Source organism: Calypte anna, chromosome 1 (genome assembly GCF_003957555.1).
Source record: "Calypte anna isolate BGI_N300 chromosome 1, bCalAnn1_v1.p, whole genome shotgun sequence".
Taxonomy (NCBI): Eukaryota; Metazoa; Chordata; class Aves; order Apodiformes; family Trochilidae; genus Calypte; species Calypte anna.
Window position 1 is genome coordinate 119,585,233 of NC_044244.1, and position 23,079 is coordinate 119,608,311.

General features: G+C 37.8%; 1 protein-coding gene across 2 annotated transcripts in view; it reads left to right on the plus strand.

Annotated features, from left to right (window-relative positions):
- The first annotated feature begins 255 nt into the window (after positions 1-255).
- The window catches only part of APOO (apolipoprotein O), a 31,822-nt gene continuing 8,998 nt past the window's right edge, over positions 256-23,079 (plus strand). Inside the window, exons 1-8 of one of the 2 annotated variants that reach the window (XM_030447774.1) lie at positions 276-298; positions 791-815; positions 4,654-4,764; positions 7,094-7,213; positions 9,832-9,886; positions 10,911-11,006; positions 14,658-14,749; positions 19,890-19,997. In XM_030447774.1, the coding sequence (XP_030303634.1) occupies positions 792-815; positions 4,654-4,764; positions 7,094-7,213; positions 9,832-9,886; positions 10,911-11,006; positions 14,658-14,749; positions 19,890-19,997 (606 nt within the window). In that variant the 5' untranslated portion in view covers positions 276-298; position 791. Of the gene's footprint in view, positions 299-790; positions 816-4,653; positions 4,765-7,093; positions 7,214-9,831; positions 9,887-10,910; positions 11,007-14,657; positions 14,750-19,889; positions 19,998-23,079 lie in introns of both variants that reach the window. The other variant, XM_030447782.1, reaches the window with a different exon arrangement.

The following is a 23,079-nucleotide window of genomic DNA, read 5'->3' on the forward strand; positions in this document are numbered from 1 at the left end:
CTTGGACCTCTCCTAGCCCCACCCAAATCCTAACTGACCTCACGGAGCTACTGCCCCTCACGCTTCCAGCCCCAGCCCCGATCTCCATCCCCATCCCGCTTCCCTCCGCCCAGCCGCTCGGGTGGGCGGGGCCTCCTCCTGCGTGGCCACGCCCCCTCCCGGCGTTGCCAGGTTACCGCGCCAGCCGCGTGGCTCAGCTGAAGCCCCACCTCCCTCTCCGCCCGTGGGTTTTTCCTGACGTCACAGCGCGGCGACACCGCTGGTGGTTCCCGCCCCGCTCGGCGCCGCCATGTTCAAGGTGAGGAAAGCGTTGCCCTCGCCCGCGGCCTGCCGCTCTTCCCCGCCCGTTTTCCCGCAGCTCCGCTCCCTTGACGGCGCTCCCCGCCCCGGGGGAGCGGGCGGAGGCAAGGCGGCGGTCCCTCCTTCCCTCTCTCCGGGACCCGGTTCGGTTAGCGGAGTGGCCCATCCTCTGGGGCAGCCCGTGTACGGCTAGGCCGGCAGGGGGCGGCGCGGCAGCGCGGCAGGAGGGCCCGGCGGTGAGGCCTTGCGCTGAGGCACCCTGCGGGCCGGTGGTCCGCTCCCGAAGAGACCCACCCACCCATCTGACCACCCCTCACCCTCCCTTTCCTCCCGCTTCCCGGCTTGAATCGGTTTCTTTTGTTACTCGGGTGACGAGACGCGGTAGTGAAAGTCCTGGTAGTGTTACCGGCGTGTGATTTTTTTTTTTTTTTAATTTTTTTTCCTCCCTCACTTTTCAGCTAAAACTGTTCCAAAATCCGCTTTCTATTAGGATGAAATTCTTTAGTGTGAGACTGGTGAGACACTGGCACAGGGAAGTTGTGACTACTCCCTCCCTGGAAGTGTTCAAGGCCAGGTTGGATGGGGCTTTGAGCAACCTGGTCCTAGCAGGGGGTTGGATTTATATCATCTTTAATGTCCCTTCCTACCCAAACCATTCTGTGTTTTGTCTTGTGGCTGCTGTGCCTAGCATGTTTTGTCTATCACATGCTGCCAATTTTATGCTCGCTGCAGCTGCATAACCTCTCAGTATTTCAAAATTGCATCCATGTTGCATAGAAAGAAACACACCAAATTATTTTCGTACAATTACCTTTGAATATAGCAGCACGGAGCTGTTAGTGTTAGTGCAGTATGCATTCATACAGTTGTCATGGGTCCTTGCAGAAGTCTCCCTTTATTTTGTGTAGGTTGTCAGCAAAATCGGTGAGAAGGAGGGAAGGGACATGATTTGGCTTAAGTTGCATAATTGTCTCTGAAGGTCTTTTGCATCTGATGAGAATAGCCCCAGATCCCTTCAGGCTAAAAGCAAGTTGTATGTTTCTATCAAATTCTTGACACTACCATTCAAGCTGGTAGTGGTAAATAAAAGCTGGTGCCACTTAATTCTTGAAATTCATTCTCTTTTGTGCCTTGTCTGTTTGTCACATATTGATAATATATAAATATGTTGATAAGCTGAGCTGCCTATAATTGCTTTACTCTTGTCCCTACTTCATTTACCTTTGTACTTTGATGTTGGAGCAATTGCTGGAATTCTTATGTAAGGATTTTATCTCAGCATTGTTGAGAATTCCATCAGTGATACTGAATTGTCATTGAAGGGGTTCAATGTGAACCTGTGGGTTTAGGTATTATGCATAATACTGCTCTTATATAACCATTGAGGTCAGGCAGATCCCAGTGCTTCGTTCAGAATTTTTCACCTTCAGAGCAGAAGAGGAAGGTGGGGTCTTGTCCTTGATTTGTGTGCTTCAGGGAAACAAAAGTACTCGAGATTCTGTTTTTCAGGTTTTTAGGTTTTTTTTCAATTGGGGTTGAGATATAGTAGGAGGGATGGAAAAAGATGAGAAAAAGAAGCAGCTTTTTACTTTAAGACAAACATCTTACTTTGCAAAAGTAAGATTTAGGATTTTTTTCCTTTTTTTTTTCCCTTTTCCCCAGTTAACAATTAAGAACTTTGAGAAATACAGCAAAGGAAGGCAATGGAAGATGAAATGAGTCTTTTAACCTCCAAGTTTAATGGAATTTGCTTATGAGTGATCTGGTGTCTATAGATAAAGTTGAGCTCTTCAACTAGAGAAGAGAATAAACTTAATATCCTGGGTTTTTTGGGTTGTGGGTTTTTTTTTGTTACTTAAAGTAATTGCAGAGCATGGCCTGGAGAGAATGTCAGCTCTACTTCTTGGTGTCACCTATGTATCTGTAAGAGAAGCAGACTGAAGGCACAGCTTAATCAAAATGTTTTCTTAAACCATGTGTTTTAGTAATATATGGTTAATGTAAAGTTAAAAAATGAGGTCCTAAAGTCAATTTTGGAAGCAAAGTAGAACAGTTAATCTTTTATACTACTGAATAAACTTTATAGTGTGTGTGTGTGTGTATGTATATGTATATGCAGAGGATTGGTTGTATCTGTCCTATAAACTTAGATGATGCAGAAGACCATTGCAGTACAGCTTGAGCAGTGCATTGAAGGAGAGGTACTTTTTCACTTCTAGAGGTTAATCTAATTAAAAAACATAAATATGAAATTTTTGGAAAATGCCTGCACTTGAGTATTTAGATAATACAGTGTTTTTGGTATGAGAAAACAGGTCTGCCATCCCTGATACTTTTTATGAATCAAGGTGGTTCCATTCTTAGGCGCTACTCTGTGGGTGCTTCATTATATGCAGATCTCAAATATTAAAGGCACTGTTTCTCTTGGTGACATTTTGGTAATTTTCAAACAGTTTAAATGTTGAATAACAGCAAAACCCACACCTGTTGTTTAACACACTTGACTCAATTAATTTTTCCTAAACAGATGTTGCCAATAATGAGTTATACTTTTGAAAGTATGAAAGCATGTGAAAAGTCTTTGTTTATTCAGACATTAAAGATTATTCATGTCTTTCCTTGTCTGTGAAACAGAGCTGATCCTGTCATTGTGGTGTTTCATTATAGTGCTCTAATAACTAGTCTATAAGTACAAATGAGGGAAAACTTCAGTTTTAAGCAAGTTTTTCCATACGTTTTTATCCATCAGATCCCTTATGTCTTTCTGAAAAGCAATCCCATGACCTAGGACTTCTGTGGTGTTTCTCTACAAGTAATGTAATATTTTCAGGAAGGTTGACAACTATATAGTCTGGTTTTGAGTATGAGCAGTCTTTTGTTTGCATTTAATAAATATTCCATATGCAAAGCAGTGGAAGAAATTTAAGCTGCAAATTCTGACCTGTAGATAGTAAGCATGTGGTCTGGGTAATTTCAGATCTGTTTTCTAAGGGCAGAAACAAAGTTCAGAGTAATTGTCCTGTGGCTAGGTTATTTATCATTATAACAGTATGAAGGACAAATAGGTTTGACCAAGGTTTCAGTTTCACAAGCAGATAGGTCAATGCAATGTACCCTGACTCCTTCTGAAAAGGAAGGGGTCTTGCTGCCTTCTCCATTTTCATCTCCTCTTCCTTGGCCACACAGTTCCTCTGGTGTTTGTCAGACTGCTTCATGAATAGGTTCAACTTATTAACCCTGCACAAAGCTCTCCACTTCTTTTTCAGGATTAATAATTTGCCAAATTGGTGAGGTGAATTACCTCATGGTGCAAGTGTCCAGCCACCAAGCTCGGGCAAGGTGGGCAACAGGACTTCTGGGAACAGGTGCCATGAGCAGAGCCAGAATTCTCCAGTTTGGTGGCCACAGGCTGTTAAAGATCAGCTCACTCTGTAACTGGGTAGAACAAAACACAGGCTGCTGTAACTCTGCACGTTTAACTGAGCAGTAGTGTGAATATAAGACATTGAGAAGTTTGCCTTTGGAGCTGCTGTTTCTTGAGTTAAACATGGCTCTTACTAAGGATGTGCATTTATTGGAAAATCCTTCCTGTGCGTGCCTGATTTTTCTGCACAGCTATGAGTTTTATCTTCTGGCTTTTAAGGTAAAGCAATTTCTCCTGTTAAGAAATCCAATTCCTGAATATAGGAGAATTATATACACCTTACTTGTGGTGGTCATGTTGTATGACTGGATTGAATCTGAAGTATTCAAAACCAGTCAAGTATCTGGGCTATAATTCATATTTCTCACAGAAAAGTAGGAGACATTCCTGAAATTCTTAAGAAAGCAGTGATTATGTTCTCAGGCTTTTCAACTACAGGTCTCTTTTTTTTTTCTTTTTTTTGTTCCCCCCAGAATCTAGATGGAGATTATGACTAGAAATAAAACAATGAACTTTCCAGTACTAACTACTGAAAAAATAGAGGTGTTACAGATACTCACAAATTTGTTCAAAATACAAATATAACGTTGCTAATATCTGCGCTGAGAAAGTTGACAAAAATGTTTCCAGCTTAGAGGAAACATGTTTTTGAGAGATGAAAAGTGATGAAATTAGCATTTGTATCTACTGTTTCCTTTAGCCTTTAACATTTCAGAATACCATTTGAATAGTTTACATGCTATCATTTAAGTTCCTGAGAGCAGCAGATTGTGTACAACTGACTTCCCTTTCTCCTAACTTCTTAGCATCTTAATATCTTATCTGTTAACATATGCAGGGTCCTAAACATTGTCCACATGGATGTGTTTAAATGTGTTTCCGTTTTGTTTGAACTTAATGACTTGCATCTCTTCTTATAACATTTTTAGGTAATTCGGCTGGGGGCCACCCCTGTTAGCTTGGGCTTGCTCTCTATCCAGGTTTATGCTTCCTCTTCGGAGAAGGAGACTTCCAAAAAGGACGTGCTGAAAATTGAGGAGGTAAGTAGGTTAGAACCCCAGTGCTTTTCTATCTCTATGGAAATACATGCTGAAAGACACTATATTTTGATATGTCAAAGCACTTAGGTACACTTCTGCAACCTTCCTATTCTTGCCTTTAAACTTTATTCTCAATTTTCAGTATCACAGGTGTTGATGTGGTTTTGCCGCTTTTACCTGAGGGCTGCATTTAATGCCCTCTGCTTGACAGTGCCAGGCTTACTTGTATGCAAGACACCTTTTTGTACACTAAAGGCTTCTGTTCTTCATTTTAAAATTACCTTTTTGTGCTTAGCAGTTTGCTTCTGGTCGTATTTCAGATCCCTGGGAATATTTGCTTTGCTTTTAAGTCAAGTAACACTGTATTTTTTTATTATTTAGTACTACTGGCAAATTCTAATAAAATTGCATGTGTATTTTCTACTAAAACACAAATCAAAAGGTTTTGTTTCTAAAAATACAGTAATTACTTTTCAGGCAACATTCTTGTCTGGCAATGCTTTGAATCTGATATTGTAGCCTACAGGATTTTATCAGTTTCCCCTTCTTTACAGCATTCAGACCTAAGCAATCTGATAGGTAGTGATAATAAAACCCGTTACCTTGCTTCTCTAAGATCCTGTAAATTTCATGATTATATCACAAGTAGAGCTTTAGAATACCCTGTCAAACTGTAGTCTCACCAGCATTGTTGTGTATGCTTTTAACAATCTCCAACATAAAAAAATGTTTGCAGTTCATAGCCAAGCAGAGCTGTGTATCCATGAGCATTTCTAGCTGTTTAAAAATTTTGAATATTTCAGCCCAAGCTAAAGCGTTGTTACCTGAGCACCAAAACTACATGAAACTTATTTTTGTATATACTTAGGTCTTTTTTTTTTTTTTTTCTTAAGTTGTCTGCATGGGTCACTTGCATCATATGAGAGGATCAATAGTTGAAGCAGTCTCCTGGCTTCACCCCAGTGAAGTAACCTTAGCTTGGGCTGTCGCGTGCCCTACACCACCACTGGCATGAGTCAGTAATTAGGCAGCAGTTTGAAGTTACATGTGTGCTGAATAATTGGCTTGCCCATCAGCTTCACCAAAGCAGAATGTGGAAGCTGTGGAGTTTTGGCTGCCTAGCTGGGAGCTCTACTGTCAGCAGTCTGGTTTGATAAAATGTATGGGAGTTTCCTTGTCTTGGAGACTTTGGTCCTTGTGCCAAGGTTGGCTGTTCTAGGAGGGTCAAAGTTAAACTGATTGTGACTATGATTTCCAGAGATGACTGGATTTTCTAAGGAAATGAGACTTGTAGTGCTTGTTTTTTAAAGTATTGCTTTAAAAAAGTCCAACTGCACAACTTTCTAAATTATTTGACAGTTTCTATGCTTTTTTATGGATAGCAGCGTTTTGATTACAAGATTGATACAGCTGTTTTCCAACTTACCTTGAAAAGAGGTCTAGCTACAGTTTCATGGAAAAATATATGTGAACTTATATTTATTTATTTATACCACATTTATACTACATTTAGTAGCTCATGATAAATTGAAGTTCTTTATCCCAAACTTCAGTGTAGTATATAAGTGCTAGGAATTCTCACTAAGTTTTGATCTGAACTTTGCTGTTCATCTTCAACAGTATAGGCATTGATATTTTTTTTTAATTGGGATGCAATTTTAAATATGTTCAGGTGATTGTAATAAGTACATTGTGATGCTAAACACTAAACGTGATGTTTTAATATTTATCATGTGACAGTGTTCATTGCTCTTCAGATGGATGTTACTGCTTCTGTTTGCTCAGCCTCATGGTGCTATTAATGCTGTCAGTTGCTGATGTAGTTAGTGACAGCAACATTGGGATGTTGTACCATTTTCCTGCTCAATAACAAACAACTTTGTTAGAAGATGTTATTTGTTAGAAGCTACTTAGGCTGTCTAATGATGGTTTGTGCAAATACAGAAAATGATCAATTGTGATTTCAGACTTGTAATACATTTATTATGTTAACTGGGAACCAGAAGGGCTGATTAAGGCCAGAAACATTTTTTACAATTATGATTAAAAGTCTTATTAAACTAGTTTAATATTAAATTTACAACCTGTGACTTGGATAATATAGGAGCTATGGATGAATTGCATGGCAATTAGAAGTCATCTTCATCATAGTATATAATTAAACTTTGCTCATAATGTCTGGCTCACAGCTGTGCCTGAATTTTTATTATGCATTGTTTATGTAGTAAGCACGGTGCTAGGTGTTTTTTGGTTAGACTGTTCATGCCCTGAAGACCTATTTACACAATTACAGCTTTGTTTTTAACCTCTTGTTTGCTAATATTCACAGCTGTCACTCTACTCCTCTCCAGCTTGTGAGACTAAATATGTGGAGAATCCAAGAACCGAATTGGAGGAGGGGGTTTCTCATTTACGGCATGTCATGGAGCCATACACAGCCTGGTGTCAGGTATGATGGATTTTTTATCACATCTGGTACTGTCTCAGTGCTAAGTGTGGAGCTGCAATTTTGGTTTTAGAAACAGAATTAATAAATAGCAGCAAAGCAAAAGTTAGTAGCAGTACAAGTATTTTTCCAAAATGCTGCATGACTTAAGATTTTCCACAGTTCATTTTACCCCTCATGCAAAACCAGTTGCTCCTTCTTACTTATCTGCTGAACTAAACCTCTTCTTTTACACTTTTTTGTCCATCCAAATGAATGAAAATAAACTAAAGCTTAGATTGCTAACTTAAAGAAACTTTCAGCTTAAAGATATCTAGGGCTATCCGGATTTGGTACTGTCCAGTGACTTGTTGAAGTCAGGAGAGAGGTTATATTTTTCCTCATTGCAACTGTGGCACAGCACAATCCTGCAGAAAATAAACCAGTATTTGCTGAACTGGAATGCTGAAGAAAGGAATATTCTTAAGACTTCAGAAGAGAGAAAATCTCAGGCCACTTCTCAGTGGCAAACTTGACCCCCAGAATTTATCCCAAAGCTTTATTTTATAATTTATTGGTAGTATATTTATACTAACCAGCCATTAAGTAAACAAATGTCATGAGAGCATAGAGGAGAACCAAGATATTTGTAATCAAAGCCTAAATTACTGATGTGAGACTGGAGTCATGAGGACTTTCTTGGTCTTTCTTGACACAGCAAATGTTGAGGCTTATTCTGAAGCAAGGGTATCCTTGTCATCTGGTTGCCTCTTAGCAGCTTTATGTGATCCTGTACTTTGCTCTGTGGCTGCTCTGAATCCTCTTAAGCTTCAGGCTATTTTTATCAAAAGGAAGATGAACTGTTCAGATCAGGGTGTCCTTTCTGCCTCGATGTTGTGTGTTGTGGTACAAACCTTTAGCAGTACTGAAACCCTTTTTTCAGAAACATTCAGGGCTGCTCAGTTTAGTGTTGTGTTTCTAAAGTGCCACCAGCAGAAGTACTGACAACAGATTTGAAGGAGTTAATTAGTTTAGAGTTAGTTTTAAAAGAGTTAGTTTTAAAGTAGTTAGAGCTCTGACTTCCTAGATCCATGGGCTCTGTTTGGTTGCTTGTGGTAGCTGTTAGTTACCACAAGAGGTTAGTTGCCCAGTTGGACTGACTGCAGGTAAGGCTTGAAGAGTGCTTTGTGTCTCATTGGCCTGTTGTCTTATTTCCTTTATTTTTTTGTCTCTGTGCTGATCATTTACATAAGATGTACTCTTCTGCTCACATGCAACAAGTCATTTCCTGGCAGTGGTTTACTGACTCATTTTATGAAGCAGACATGTCAACTTTATAGGTTTGGGGTCATCTTGCTTGCTTAACTGTCAGAGATAGTTTGGTTCCCCCTGCTGTGTTGAGGAATATAACATTTTTGGTGTGTTTTGGTTATCTTGAAAAGCAAAAACATAACCCAGGATAATGAAAATAAAATTGGTTATGTTATTATAGGCATTTATATATTTTTTATTTTTAAAAAATTTCTTGCTTAACTGTAGTAGGAAGTCAGTTCAAAACACAGATGTAGAAATGAGCCAGTTACGTGTAGGCTGTGACAGAAGCTCAGACTTAGCCTCTTGGAGTCTTTGAAGCATGTTCTGTTTTTATCGACTTTAATGAGACCAACATCTACTGAGAGTTATGTCCTGTGTTGCATGCCAGCACATTTTTTTTTTTTTTGGTGACAAGTTTTTCAAGTCACTCTTGCCAGTGAGGAAATGAAAATTCCAAGGATATCACACCCCTTGTGTGTGCATCCTGAGCAAATGCTTTCACTTCTGCACAGATCCAGCTCAGGTGAGATTGTGAGATCATTCTCAGCTTTAGCTGGGGGCATACATGTTTATGAATTTGTTCCCTAATCAACAGTCTTACACTGCCTCTCCAAAGGACTGTTAGCATAATAACAATTAGCAGGGTTGCTTATATTGAGGTGTTGGGTTTTTTTTTTTCACTTTTATGAAAGGCAGTGCGAGTTCTTTATTTCCTGCATATTGTCCATCTGAGAAGAAAATCTAGAACTAGTTTGTGGGGTTGATGCAGTGCTTTTTGATTATTTGCCTTGGACATTGTATGAATGTCTCATTTTCCAAGTCACTTCAAAAGTGCAGTTTTTTCAGCCAAAGGTAGTCTCTTGAAAGTGGAATTTATCACCTTGCAGAAGGAGTCTGGTACTGCTGTGAAGTGCTAGAAGGGAGTTTATTACAGCTGTACTTCCTTCCTTTGCATCAACTCACCTACTTCTGCGATACCTATGTACACCAAGAAACCTGAGATAATCCTGAGTTTCAGTTACCTAATCAGGGACTCAATGAAATACTGAAGGTGACTTCTGTGTTTTGAGGTATTATATTTCATTTGTGTCCAAAAACTAGTCAGAGAAGAAGCCGTACGTTATGCCAAATTTAATGTGGAGCAAGCATAGCCCTCTAGGTAAAGGGTGGAAGTGGGAATAAAGAGAACTCATGTTAGAGACCCAGTGCCCTTTTTCTATTACTTTTTTTTTCTTTGACAGCTCAGTCACAATCTGTATTTAATATTTTGCATACTTGATATCTATTTACTGTTGTTTTCATTTCTTTCTTTTTTTTTTTTTTTTTAGGAACTTTATGACAAAGCTATGCCCAAATTAGAAAAAGCTGTTGAGCATGGTAGAGGTAAATCAGTTTAGTTTTCTTAAATAGTTTAAAATGCAGGACTGTGCTATATCTTCTGTTAAAAGGCAGTTCCACTAAGCATCACTATATACATGTAATGTCTGATGCATTTAACTTCTTTATTTGCATTATATGTTTAAATTTCCTTTGTAGGTCATTATGACACTACATTTCTAAATGATTAAGCTCTGAGACCTGCATCTTTGTCACCAATATCACTAAAAATGACAGTTATAGAGGAAAAGAATGAAAAAAAGACTCAAAATTTATTCCCAGTCAGTGGTATTTATTTGACCCAGCCCAGTAACTGGAACTTCCTGCAATGTTTATTACTTGTCCCAAGTGTTAGGTCTTTTGTTTGCAATGTTTAACCTTCTCATTTTAATTTAGTTCCTTGGTTGTTGGTTTGGGCTTTTTTGTTTGTTTTGGAAGCATCCTGTCACACTTAAACTTTTCAGGCCTGAGCATAGATGCTGAGCAGAGCTCATTTCAGATACTGTGACTCTTTTCTATAAACTTAAGTCTCAGTCTTTTGAACTCCTGTGTTTGAAAGGTTTTTCATAGTTTTCCATTCTCCCATCAGACTCCCATCTTGGAGTGAGCTTTGTTTATTCTGTGTCTTTCCTTTGTTCTGTGATTTGTTTTTTGTACAGTGTTTTACTGAAACTAATTCCTGTTAACACAAAAATGTAAGAATCCATTTTGCAAAGGTTTTTAGCACTAATTTGGAAAAGATATAATCGAAATGCAAAAGAGCAAAACAAAACAGATGGCCCACGAGCAAAGGCAAAAGCTTCTATGAAAATTGGTAAATACAATACAGTGTTCAGTTTCATTCATGTGTCACTAAGAAAATCTCAAAGGCTTTGAATTTTATGCCAGCAGATCTAAAATGTGCATGATAGTTAAATGTGTTTTGATAATTCTTTATGTTTTGTAACAATTGCCAGCACATATTGATGATTCCTTAGCGCAAAAACAATTTCACGTTACATAAGAGCACTTTGTTCTGACTTCTTTTCAGAGGGCTATGAATTTCTTCAAAACCCCCCTGCTGGGTTTTATCCAAGGCTTGGTGTGATAGGTTTTGCTGGAATTATTGGATTGTTTCTTGCTAGAGGTAAGTGGGAACCTCTTGAACTGCTTATGTTATGATTCAGGATAAATAAATTATTTCTAGGGTTTTTTGATACTAATTTTTCACTGTGATGCATGAAATCTGGATTAGCTGTAAAATGTCCCTCCTATAAAGAAATTTCATGTAAAATGTGTATAGTAACCATCAATTATTGTCTATGCATAGTGTAGTTGGAACTGGAATGTAGTCTTTGATCTTCTTCAGTTCTAGCTTGCTATAGAAAAAATAGGAAAGGATTTTTCTTTTTTGGCCTAAAAAGTTATTTATTACAAATGTCACTGTAGAGAACTACAGAGGAATAAATTGCAGAGAAAAAATATAGAGATTACTGATACATGTACAATTAGTTTTATCTTCAATTTTATTCAAAATATTGTGTGCCCAGTCAGAGAGCTGCTGCAGTGGGCAAGGTTCAGCAAAAATACTTGTGAAGACTGGATATACTATAAATATATGCACATTTTGTGCTGTAGAGAAGTGATTGTTAATTTCATCACAGTATTTGAAGGAACTAATATGTTTATGCTTTCAAAGAAAATGTTAATTGTCAAGAGTATTTTGTTCTTGTATTGAGACATTTTTAATACAGTGAAATGAAGTAACACAAGAAGACTTGTAGTTAATGGAAACGTGAAGTTCTAGAATTTTGCTTTGGATAAAAAAAACACACCTTTTGGGGGCCTGTATGTGTTAAACTGGAACTGTGTGCTTGGCTATATAGAAATGTAAAGCATTCTATGAATATTTGAATTTTTCAAAATATAATAAAAAAATTTAGTTTTCTGGTGAAGATGATGAAAGCACAACTTTTTTTAAAATGTAAGTCAGGGCTTCCAACTTTACCCATTTGAAGTTCTCTCTCTTCAGATTCCTGCTTGAGATGTGATTGTGAATGAGATCAGTTTCCAGGCTTTAAGACTGTTAGCGGAATTGGGGGTCTGGAGGGAAAGGACAGTCTTGAGGCTGGATCTGAAAGATTAGAAGCTCATAAATTTAATAAAATCCTGTATTTGTGAACCCCTACACAGATTTTAAATACCTCTAGGGATTGTGATCCCACCATCTCCCTGAGCAGCCCATTCCTAAGCCTGACTGTTCTCTCAGTAAAGAAATTTATTTCTATCCAATGTAAACCTCACCTGGTACAACTTCAGGGCATTTCCTCTAGTCCTATTGTTACCTGGGAGAAGAGGCCAACACCCACTTCCTTGCACCCTCCTTTCAGGTCGCTGTGGAAAGCAATAAGGTCTCCCCTCAGCCTCCTCTTCTCCAAACTAAACATTCCCAGTTCCCTCAGCCTCTCCTCACAGGACTTGTTCTCCAGACCCTTCACCAGCTTGGTTGCCCTTCTCTGAACTCACTCCAGCAGCTCTATGTCTTTCTTGTAGTGGGGGGCCCAGAACTGAACACAGGACTGGAGGTGCAGCCTCACCAGGGCTGAGTACAGGGGCACCATCACTTCCCTTCTCCTGCTGGCCACACTGTTCCTGATGCAGGCCAGAATCCTGTTGGCCACCTGGGCACAGTGATGATTCATGTTTAGCCAGCTGTCAACTAGCCCCCCCCCCAGATCCTTTTCTTCCTGGCAGCTTTCCAGCTGTTCTTCCTCAAGCCTGTAGCACAGCAAGGGTTGGTTTTTTTGTGTGACAATACATTACTTGTATTTTGTCACTTGGCCTTATTGAGCCTCATTTTATTGGCCTTTGCCCACTGATCCAGCCTGTCCAGGTCACTCTTCAGATTCTTCCCAACCTTGAGCAGATCAGCACTCCTGCCCAGCTTGGTTTTGTTGGCAAACTTACTGAGGAAGCTCTCAGTACCCTCATCTAGATCACTGATGAAGATACTGAACAAGAGCAGCCCCAAAACTGGGCCCTGGGGAACAGCACTGGTGACTGGCTGGATTTAACTGCATTGACTGTGTTTATTTAATTGCTCTCTTGGCTTAGGCCATGCAGCAAGTTCTCAACCCACTGAAGATTACATCTGTTTATGCCATGAGCCACCAGGTTCCCTAGGAGAATGCTGTGGGAGGAATGTCCTTTTCTGGCTATAGTTTACAGTACTTTCTGGAAATAACAGCCATTATTTGAATGCCAGAAGGAAGTGCCCCCTTAATTTTAGTGCTACATAAAGCTAGAAACAAATTTGCTCTATTTTATTCTCTACCTCCTTGGTTTCACTGGGAGATTTGCCCTCTTGAAAGGTACAGATAAAATTTTTCAGATCTAACCATAACACCTGAAGATAGAGTTGCTCACTAAGTAGAAAGTATAATAGTCAGAATTTAACCATATGAATATTGCACAGTCATCTGGATTGATGTAAAATGCTGTTGAAAATAATTTTTCTAACCGTGTTTAGTAGTACTTGACTGGAAACTGGAGGATTCCTAGACTTGCCTCTAATGGGTATCTCCAGCATACTGGGAGGTGTTAATATATTCAACTGTTACATTTATTCCTAAAGAGATATTGAAGGAATATTGCTAAGCTATCACTAAGTAAAATTTCTCCATTCCCTTGCAACAATGGTATAATTTTTCTAGTTGTGAAGATGCAATGAAGCTTTCCTTTTCTGTGCTGTCTTATGGCAAATTGGTACCAAATTCCCTCTGCATGAGACTACAAGCATCACTTTATGACTATCTCTTGTTTACTGCTGAGTTTCTCTTCTTATTGTGAGTGTATGTTAACAGAAACAAAAGCACTTTAAAGATGCATTTCCTCTTCAAAATCTGTTATTCTTTTATTAGAAGCACATATGGCTTCACATATAGAACAGGCTGTTCTATGAGGAACAGAACTACTGCATCCTGACTCCTGTACGTCTCTTCTGTGATATTTTTTTTGGTTTTCTCCTTTACCTTCTCCCTTCTGTGTTCCTTTCTGACTAGATGAATGCCCTGAAACTGCTGCAGTGATGCATGCTGTCACTGGCCAGCAAGGATACACAACCTGTGGCCAGCTGTGATAAAAGAATGAACTCTTCAGGCAGTTAAATTATTTTAGACATGTATAATTGAATAGATTAATCAAATGGATTAAAAATGTTAAAAATTGTTGTGGGGACTGAGCAATAGACCTATAGCATAATAATAAGTACTTAAGTTTAAGAGTACTTTCAAATACTTTGCAAATTGCTGTAGGGAATCAAGAAAAATTATTCATAAGAGCAGTTGTGGAAGAATGAATATTTGTGAGTCAAGGTAACTTAATAAACTTTGTGTTGTAGTGTCTCTTGTTTAGCTTGATGCATCAGAAGAATGCTATCCTAACCTTTCTTTTCCCAAGTTTTTCCTTTTAGTTTAGAAAAGTGTATAAGTTGATATAATTGGCTTAACTGTGGCTTTTACTTCAATATTCAGTACTGAAATAAATTATGCATTACTGCATAAAATATAGTTAATTCACACTATAGAACCAAGTTAATCAAAATATTACCTTAAAAAGGTTAAAAGAATAATTACTGGTCTGAGTAATCATGCTTCTTAAGAAACCACTAAAACTGAAAAGAAAATATGCTAAACTGTATTTAAATACATTGTTTCAATTGTAAATAAAGGGTAGGTCCACCTATCTTGGTTATCATATACTCTAACTGCATTTTTTTTGTTTGTTTGTTATTAAACAGGCTCAAAAATAAAGAAGTTAGTGTATCCTACAGGTCTTATGGCTCTTGGTGCCTCCATGTATTACCCTCAGCAAGCAGTTGCTATTGCACAGGTCAGTGATGGTACCTTTTTCTGGAGAAGTGACTTTTACATTGGTTATTGTTGCCTGCCTTCACATTAACTGATAATCCATTTTTAAAAGCCATGTCAGTGTGCTTGGCACTTATAATTACTTTGTCAAAGGATGCAGTTTAGGCTGAAAGCCCTTGAGGTACTAAGGGTTTTAGTGACTTTTTTCTAAGATCTGCAGCAATGTCTCAAATTTGAGGAATATAATTTCCTTTCTGAATCTTTAATCTCAAGTAATAATAAATAAAGGTAAATATGATTAGTAAGTGCAGTTTGCATGTTTACTTACAATGCCAAGGAAGCCTGAAGTATCAAGAGCAAATTAAAACAGGGTTTAAAAGAAGAAGAAAATAAAAAGGAAGAAGTTTCTACAGAGAAATCATAGGAATGACATTTTGAGATAAGCATTGTTACTGAAATTTTCTGCTTTTGGTTGGATAGAGTTTTAAGAAAGAGAGTATGCAGATTCTGGAATGGGGTGAGAATTCTGCTGCTTATGGATGCCTTTACTGCTTATGCATTTGTGATTTCAGGCACATAAGAATCATGTTCATTTACAGTTACTTAAGTGTTTTTCCTGTAAAAGAAAGAACTGAATAGACCAGACAGTTGTTTACAGTCTCTGCTGATATCAGTTCATATTCCTTGTTGTCCACTCTTAATTGTTCCAGCAGATTCCTCAGTTTTACACCACTTTCTTTTTCAAATCCAGCTTTTAAACAATGATTGTGCACATATTTTACTGTGTCAGAAATACTTCAAAATTCAGGCTTTGGTAAATTTGCTATCTAGCTATTGGTGGCTTTGGAATAACACTGTGATGTAAAAGTGAAAATATGGTCTTCTAAAGAATATCTGATGTTCTCTGAAAAACAAAAGGTCATTGACTTAGGGAGAATCAAAAATGCTGTGTTTGAACTCTGCCAGCATAGTGATACCATGATTCTTGATGGAATCTTTTTTTTAGTGCTTCCAGGATTCAGATGCTCTAAATAAATCTAGTTCTATTGACATATTCTGAAGGAGTGAAAATTATGCAGGTGACAGAAAAAAAAAAACATCAAATTTAAGAAGCTTAGACATACTCTGTTGGAACTGTGTATTGAAATTCTAGTTGCTTTCTGGACGGTGAAGTGGGAAGTGATTGAATGATGTTTCAACTGATGGTATTGTTTTTAAAGAAGCTCAATTCCATCTTAACTGTGGATTTGCTACTAACAGCTTCACAATGCCTTGTTTATTTTATGAAAACTTTGAAGTGCAAGATTGCCCTTTGATTAATTCACAGTTCTTAGTCTGACTATAACAAAAAATCAGATATGAGACCAGGAGCCTGAAACTTGATCGGAATAGATTTAGTTTTGTTGACTTGGTCAGGACACTAGATGTACAAGCTAGAAAACTTCTGTGGAGAAAACAATATACTACATACTGTTTTGGTTCGTCTAACCTCTTTTTATGTTTTACTTTTCTTAAAGAAGCAAATATTTAAGTATATCAGATCTTACGATCCATAATAATTATTCTTAAACCTGAAATTACTTTCCTCTCTAGTAATTATTTTGAAGTTTCATAGGCCTCTCAAAAATTCTGTGAGTCTAGAAAGGGGTGCTGTCAGAAAAAAGCTCACTTTCCACATTAATAGAACAGTATAGGAAATACTTTAAAACGTACATTTTAATTTTGTATTTACTTTTTTTACACTATGCTATTCTACACGTTTGAGTTTGCTATACTTACATGTTTGAGTACTTTATCACTGCTTTTTAATTTACAGTGGTAGATTTGCCTTCATTGGGTAAACGTTCAGATTTTACCATACTTTAAAAGATTTTAAAAGTTCTGGGTGTGTGGCTTTGCATTGTTTTGGGTTTTTTCCCACCTTCATTAAAGACTTGCTGTTGGAGAGTTGGAAGTTAGCACAGCATAATCTATTTGCAGTTGGGGTACAATGCTTGATACATCTTTCTGGAAGAAAGTTTTTTTCTTTAACTATAATACATGAGTTGCTAAGCAAAGTTATAGCAAGAGAGTATGACATGAATACAGGAAGTGTGGGTTGAAAAGGAGTTGGGATCACTTGATCCATGTATTGATTCATACCATACAGGATAGTTAGTATTTTATGCTTTTGGTCCTCTGTGGAATTAAAATATGGGAGCATGTTTACATGCACACTAGGCCTTGAGACACTGCTAATGCACCCGGTATTGGTGTTCGTGGCCCAAGGTCGCTTTCAGACTATTTATTTCAGAGTCCCTATTGAGAACCACTCAGTTTGACTTTTATTTTCTTAAAATTTTAGCACGTGAACATACTTAGGAGTGTTGCACTGAACATAGATGGTATTTTAGTACATTGTAGTTGAACACAAGCTGGAAATTATCTTCCAGAAATTAAGAGTTCCAGATGACTGGATGGAAAAACTTGTCTTTCTTTGAAAGGAACTCTTGGTATGAATGTCAGAATATATATTTCAAACAGTGGAATGAATTTTTCGTATTATCATTGTTCCTTTTACTTTTCCTGGTTGGAACTGCTACTCCCAAGAATAGTGGTGGCAACCACAATACCCAGCTGCTTGCTCTTCAACTGCTCCATGAGGAGAGGTATAAAACACAAGCCTCATGCATGCCTCTAGCATTGTGTTTAAAAGGGGATGCATTGAGTGGTTATAAACATTTCTTGGCTTTGTTCCTGTTGAGCCTGTATCTTGTGGCTTACAGTCTCTCTAGAGCTGTATTTTTCAGCTGTGACTATGTGTGTGGGTCCCAGGTCTTGGGAGGTGTGTAGAGGATTGAAACATTGGTTCCCTGTGGCAGACCAGCCTGTCTGGGTTGCTGCACCTTGTGGTATAGCTGCTCTCCTCCAGCAGTGTGAAGGGCCAGTTTCTCATTCAGTGTGGTTCATAATTTGCTTGATTGATGACTCCTATATTAATACATTTCAGGTTTTACCATTAGGTATTTAGAATGTTTTCCCGTATTTTAAATGAGTGTTTTTAAGTAGGAACACGAAAGGGCTGGTCGATAATTGTTACTGTTTCTCATTTTATGTTGGTAGCTCTGTCCTCAGTAAGGCTGCAAAAAAAAAAAAAGTACCCTCTCTCAGTTTCTTTATTGGGGTTATTTGTCAGTGCTGGTAGGTTTGTACTGTTTACACAACTGATCACAGTATCTTTCCAGATGAACTAAAGGCTCCTCAGACTTCCAGAAATAATTTTTTGGAGTCCTTGAGAATGAACACTCCTGATACTGAAAAAGAAGATAACTGGCTATATCTGTAATGTCTGAATTGAGAGGTTTTTTAGGTCTAATATATTGATCCCTGGAAGAGTTTCTGAATTGTTTTCCAATAACCATCAAATACAGGGAGACTTAGTGCATCATACTGACTTGTTTAAAACCAATGTACAACTCTAATTGTAAAATGCTGTGACAGATATGCTAGGCCTTTGTATTTAAAACAACCTATGTTTTAGATTTAGTTGTGACTCAGAAATGTAGTTGCTGACTTGGATTTGTTTTCTTGTTTTATTTTTTTCTGGAATAACACCCATTGAGAATCATAGGGAAATGACCAGGGCATGCAGAGATGCACTTAGAAAAGCAAAAGCTCAGCTGGAGTTAAAGTTGGCCAGAGGTGTCAAAAACTACAAAAAAAAAGGGTTCTTCAGATAAAAAAGAGTAATGGGTAAAAGTTACTCCTGGGAAGATCCTGATGGGAAATAAGTTTTTCACTCTGAGAACAGTCAGACTTTGAGTAACCTCTCTAGGGAGATGGTAGATTCCCCAGCACTGGATGCTTTAAAGGCTCAGCCTGACAGGGTGCTGGCCCATCTCATCTGAACTGTGTTCCTGCCTAGAAAGGTTGAAGCAGGTAGGATTCTATGACTCTTTTAATTCTAATTGTTAGATAAACTCTTCTGTAAGGTAGCAACATGATCTCTGCCTAGAAGCACATCCCTACCATTGTGGTACATAGCTGGTGTAGTTAATTTAGTTCAGATGAACAAAGAGAAGTGGTTCTTTGCACCATGTGTGCCCAGCAGTAAAGCTCCTTAGCACAGGATGTTGTGAATACTGAAAACTTGCATTGGACTCAAGGGGAAGTGCATCTTGCTCATAGGAGGGAAATTACTTGGGCATTGTTATACACATAGAAATCATCTCTGGCTCAGGAAATTTGTGAGCAGAACATTGTTGGAGACTGGAAGAAACTTTAATTTCATTCAGAAACTGTTTCAGGAACATCAGCAAACTGTTTCAGAAGTATCACTTATGCTTGCCCTGTTTTCATAGTTTTGATTTTCCAGCTTTGCCTGCTGTGGGAGATAGGGTGGTACCTTCATATTTCTTGATTTCATAAGGTGTTTTATTGTTTGTTTTTGTTATTTTTTTAGTTCAGAAGCTATTTTAACAAACTGTCCATTTTTACTGTATTTTATTTGTAAGAAAACTGATAGTGATAATGAATACTGACCTGAGCTTCAACGTCTAATAACACTCTTGAGTTTTAAAGGATGCTATAAATGTTAGAGTTCTGTATCATGTATGGGACATGAGATACTCTTATTAGATTTAGGGTTTTTTCCTGTCATAAAATCACCTGTTGGTGCAATATAGCAAGCACTGTCTTTCCTAGCTGTCTTCTGTATTGAGAGCTGACAGCTGGTTATTCATTGCAGTCATCTATCAGCAAATCAGCTCTTGTAAATAGCATACAAAAAGAAACAAAGGGGTACTCTGACTATTCTGTCAAAGCAGTGAAAATATAAAATCACAGCATAGTGACAAAGTACGCTTGGGTTTTTTTTTGAGTGTGTGTCTTTGAAATTACTATGATCAAATTAAAAATTATTTGCTTTTGTTATTCCTGTTGAACATCAAATGCTAAGAAAACCAGAATTGTTTCCATTCAGGTAGCCTTTAAACAAGTTTTTAGCAAGTTTGCTCTTCTTATTTCTCATGTAATTTTTTTTTCAATATGTTTATTAATGCTTTACAACCTGAGCTTGAACAGGAAGCTATTAGAGACCTTGTGCGTTAATACTCCTACTACTTAATAAGCAAATACTTCCCAAATTATTAAATGTGTGCCTTCTAATATCTTTTATTTCAAAGGTTGCTGGCACACATTTGTATGACTGGAGTCTTCAGGGATATATTGCTGTAGAATCTCTTTGGAAGGATAATCCTAAGAAGAAGAAGTCTGGGAAGAAAGGTGATAAGGTAAGAAGCCTGATTAACTTGACTTCTAAACTTACCACTGCAATTTTAGATAAATTTATGAACAGTAGTTCATATGAACACTCTGACTCAGCTTTATTTCTGAAGACAAAAATTTCACTCTGTCTTTCTAAGCTTTGGGAAAAATTTAAGCTTATTTCAAATTAAACTTTCAGAAATGTTGTTTGGAAGTTTTCTTTAGTATCATCTAATAGGTGTTTAATTGGAAAGTTGGGAATGTTGTGACTGGAATGCTAGAGATTAGGGCTCTTTCAGTCTTTATGATTTTAAAAAACAAACTTTAAAAAACATATAATTATTTTGACAAACTCCCTCTTAGAAATCTGAGAACATTTTTTTCATTATGTATCAGTTCTTTGTAAGAGTGAAAAAAAATAGAATCTTGTTTAAATTCATTCCCTTTTTGTTGTTGTCCTTTGAATGTTAAAGAATAGCTGCCCTATCATGATGATGTAATTGTGTGCTGTTTATTGGGATATGCAGTTCTTACAGATTTAAAAATAGGGAACTAGCTGTGTGAATTAATACTTACAGCCCTATTTTAGGAAACTTCAGTTTAATCAGTTCTTATCCAGAAGACTGAGTTGCTTTTGAATCTGCTTTGAACCAGCAGATCTAGAATCTTCTTTCTAGATTTCCAGTTGCTAAACACTGTACAAGGGGTCAGACTGTCATTCCGTGTGATTTATTTATTTATTTATTTGTGGTTTTTTAGAATAACATTCATCTTTATTTTCTCTTCTACAAGTAATTTTTTGTCTGTTAGTACAGTTCTCTGTTAGAGCAGACTGTCTGATATGATCTGATGGTAGAGCAAATACTAATATAAAGGCTTTGTTTTCCAGAGTTTTGCAAAAACTGAAGTTTTTAAAATTAATATTGTTAATACAACTAAGCAAATGTCTTCATGCTTATTTTTAGCTTTAGAATGGATCAGCTTTCCTTATTCCTCCTACAGGGCAATTTTCCCTTATCCCCTTACAGAGCATCAGTGATACAGTATGATTTCCTTGCATACTTCACCAGAGAAGGGATGCCTTTTTTTCCAGCACTCATATGGGCTGTACATACAGTACCACCATTTCAAGGCGTGTGTGCCTTCAGTTAGTTTAAATCTCAGTATTTCAGTTTGAGTGGTCTTCCACAGTTGACTTAGAGTCATCAAAGTAGTTGCACTATGTTTAAGTCATATCATTTAAATGTCCTGGTTAGTCTTTGTGTTGGTATTTAACTATTTGCTTATATGTCTGTGCTTGTTAAAGCAGTCTATATTAAGACTTTATATTAGAATTTATATTTATAATGTACGTTTTATTTCTATAATTTCTATAAAACCTCAGAATGGCTGAGGTTGGAAGGAACCTCTGCAGGTCATCTGGCTCAAGTCCCTGCTCAAGCAGGGCCACCTTCATCCAGTTTCCCAAGTCCATGTTCAGACAGCTTTTGAGTATCTCCAAGGACAGAGATTCTCCCTGGGTAACCTGTGCCAGTGCTTGGTCACCCTCACAGTGAAGAAGTGTTTCCTGAGATGGAACCCCCTGTATTTCAGTTTGTCCCCATTGCCTCTGGTCCTGCCACTGTGCACTACTGGCTCAGTCTTCTGTGCATTCTCCTGTAAGGTATTTATATACCTTGATAAGACCCCCCTGAGCCTTCTGAAGGCTGGAAAGTCCAAGCTCTCTCAGCTTCTCCTCATAGGAGAGGTGCTCCAGTCCCTTCATCATCTTTGTGGTCTGTTGCTGGACTCAATCCAGTCTGTGCACGTTTCAGACTGGGGAACCCAGGACTGCACATTACTCTTTGCACTTCATCTTTGTGTGCAGAGTTGGTTAAACAATACACAACTGTAATCAGTGGTAGAAATTGGGTTTTGTATATTTGTTTACTTTTTAAAATGGCTAGATGTTGTGACTGGGTAGTGATGTCCCATAGAGCAGTACACAGTGATATCATTATGTTAGAGCCATCATTCATAAATACTTCCCTGAAAAAAATTTGGAAATAAGATTCTATTTCGCTGCTTCAAATGCATTTTGAATTCTACAAAATGCTACCAGGTTTCAAAGTATGTGCAGGATGATTGATTGATTGATTGATGGTACTATTTGAAGATCAGCACTGACTTACGAAAAATGGAATGCATCACTACATTATATAATGTCTTGGTCATAATTTATAACCTGCCTGAACCTTCTGAAGTTAAGTATCATAATAATGGTGTTTTGTTTTGGTTTGGTTTGGTTTTTCTACTAGGTGTTTCTGTTAGCCCACAGAAGCAAGCTCTCTTTGTAGTTTTACCTCTCTGATAAAGATAAGCAAACTGACTTGAAGGAAATATATGTAGATGGCTCAGTGAAGCAGAGTTCAACAAATGGGAGACCTTAGGTGTAGGTGTGGGACTAGTTCCAGACAAACTGGACTGGAGAAATGTTCTTGTGTCCTCTGGTTTTCTGAGTCTTACAAGAGTGGAGACTTTAATCAATGGACATTCATTCTATACTGGCTTTAGGTGCTTCAGTAAATGCAGTTGTATGTAGCTCTTTGAACAAACAGAGGTTAGTTAGTTAATCATACTGTACCTTTCATAAAACTGAGCCTGTCAAAAATTATCTTAAAAAAATAGCCAACATTAAAATATCTCAGAAAGACAAACTGACAGTATCAGTAAAAATAAGCTGAGCTTTTTATTTTATTGTGTCCCAGGCTTTCAAAAGGAAACATGTAGTTGTTATTGGAAGGCAAAAACTTTTGAAGCTTTCATCTTGTTATAAGGCTTATTCAAGCACTTGCCACTTCAGCAGAAAAACAAAGGACATGTGAAATTGCAGGGACCACTAAACAAACACACTTCTTTCTCTTCCTCCTTGCAGAATCTTTAATCGCACCCCTTAGTTACCAAAATATGTTATTTGTACAAAGGAGTGAAATGTCATTGAATTGTTTCCTCCTGAAGTTCACCTAATTGATTAGATGTTGTTAGTGTTAACTATTGACATTCAGTTTCATGCGTTAGGCAAGATACAAAGGTCCTGTGACTCAAAGGAAGAAGCACTGCACACTTGAA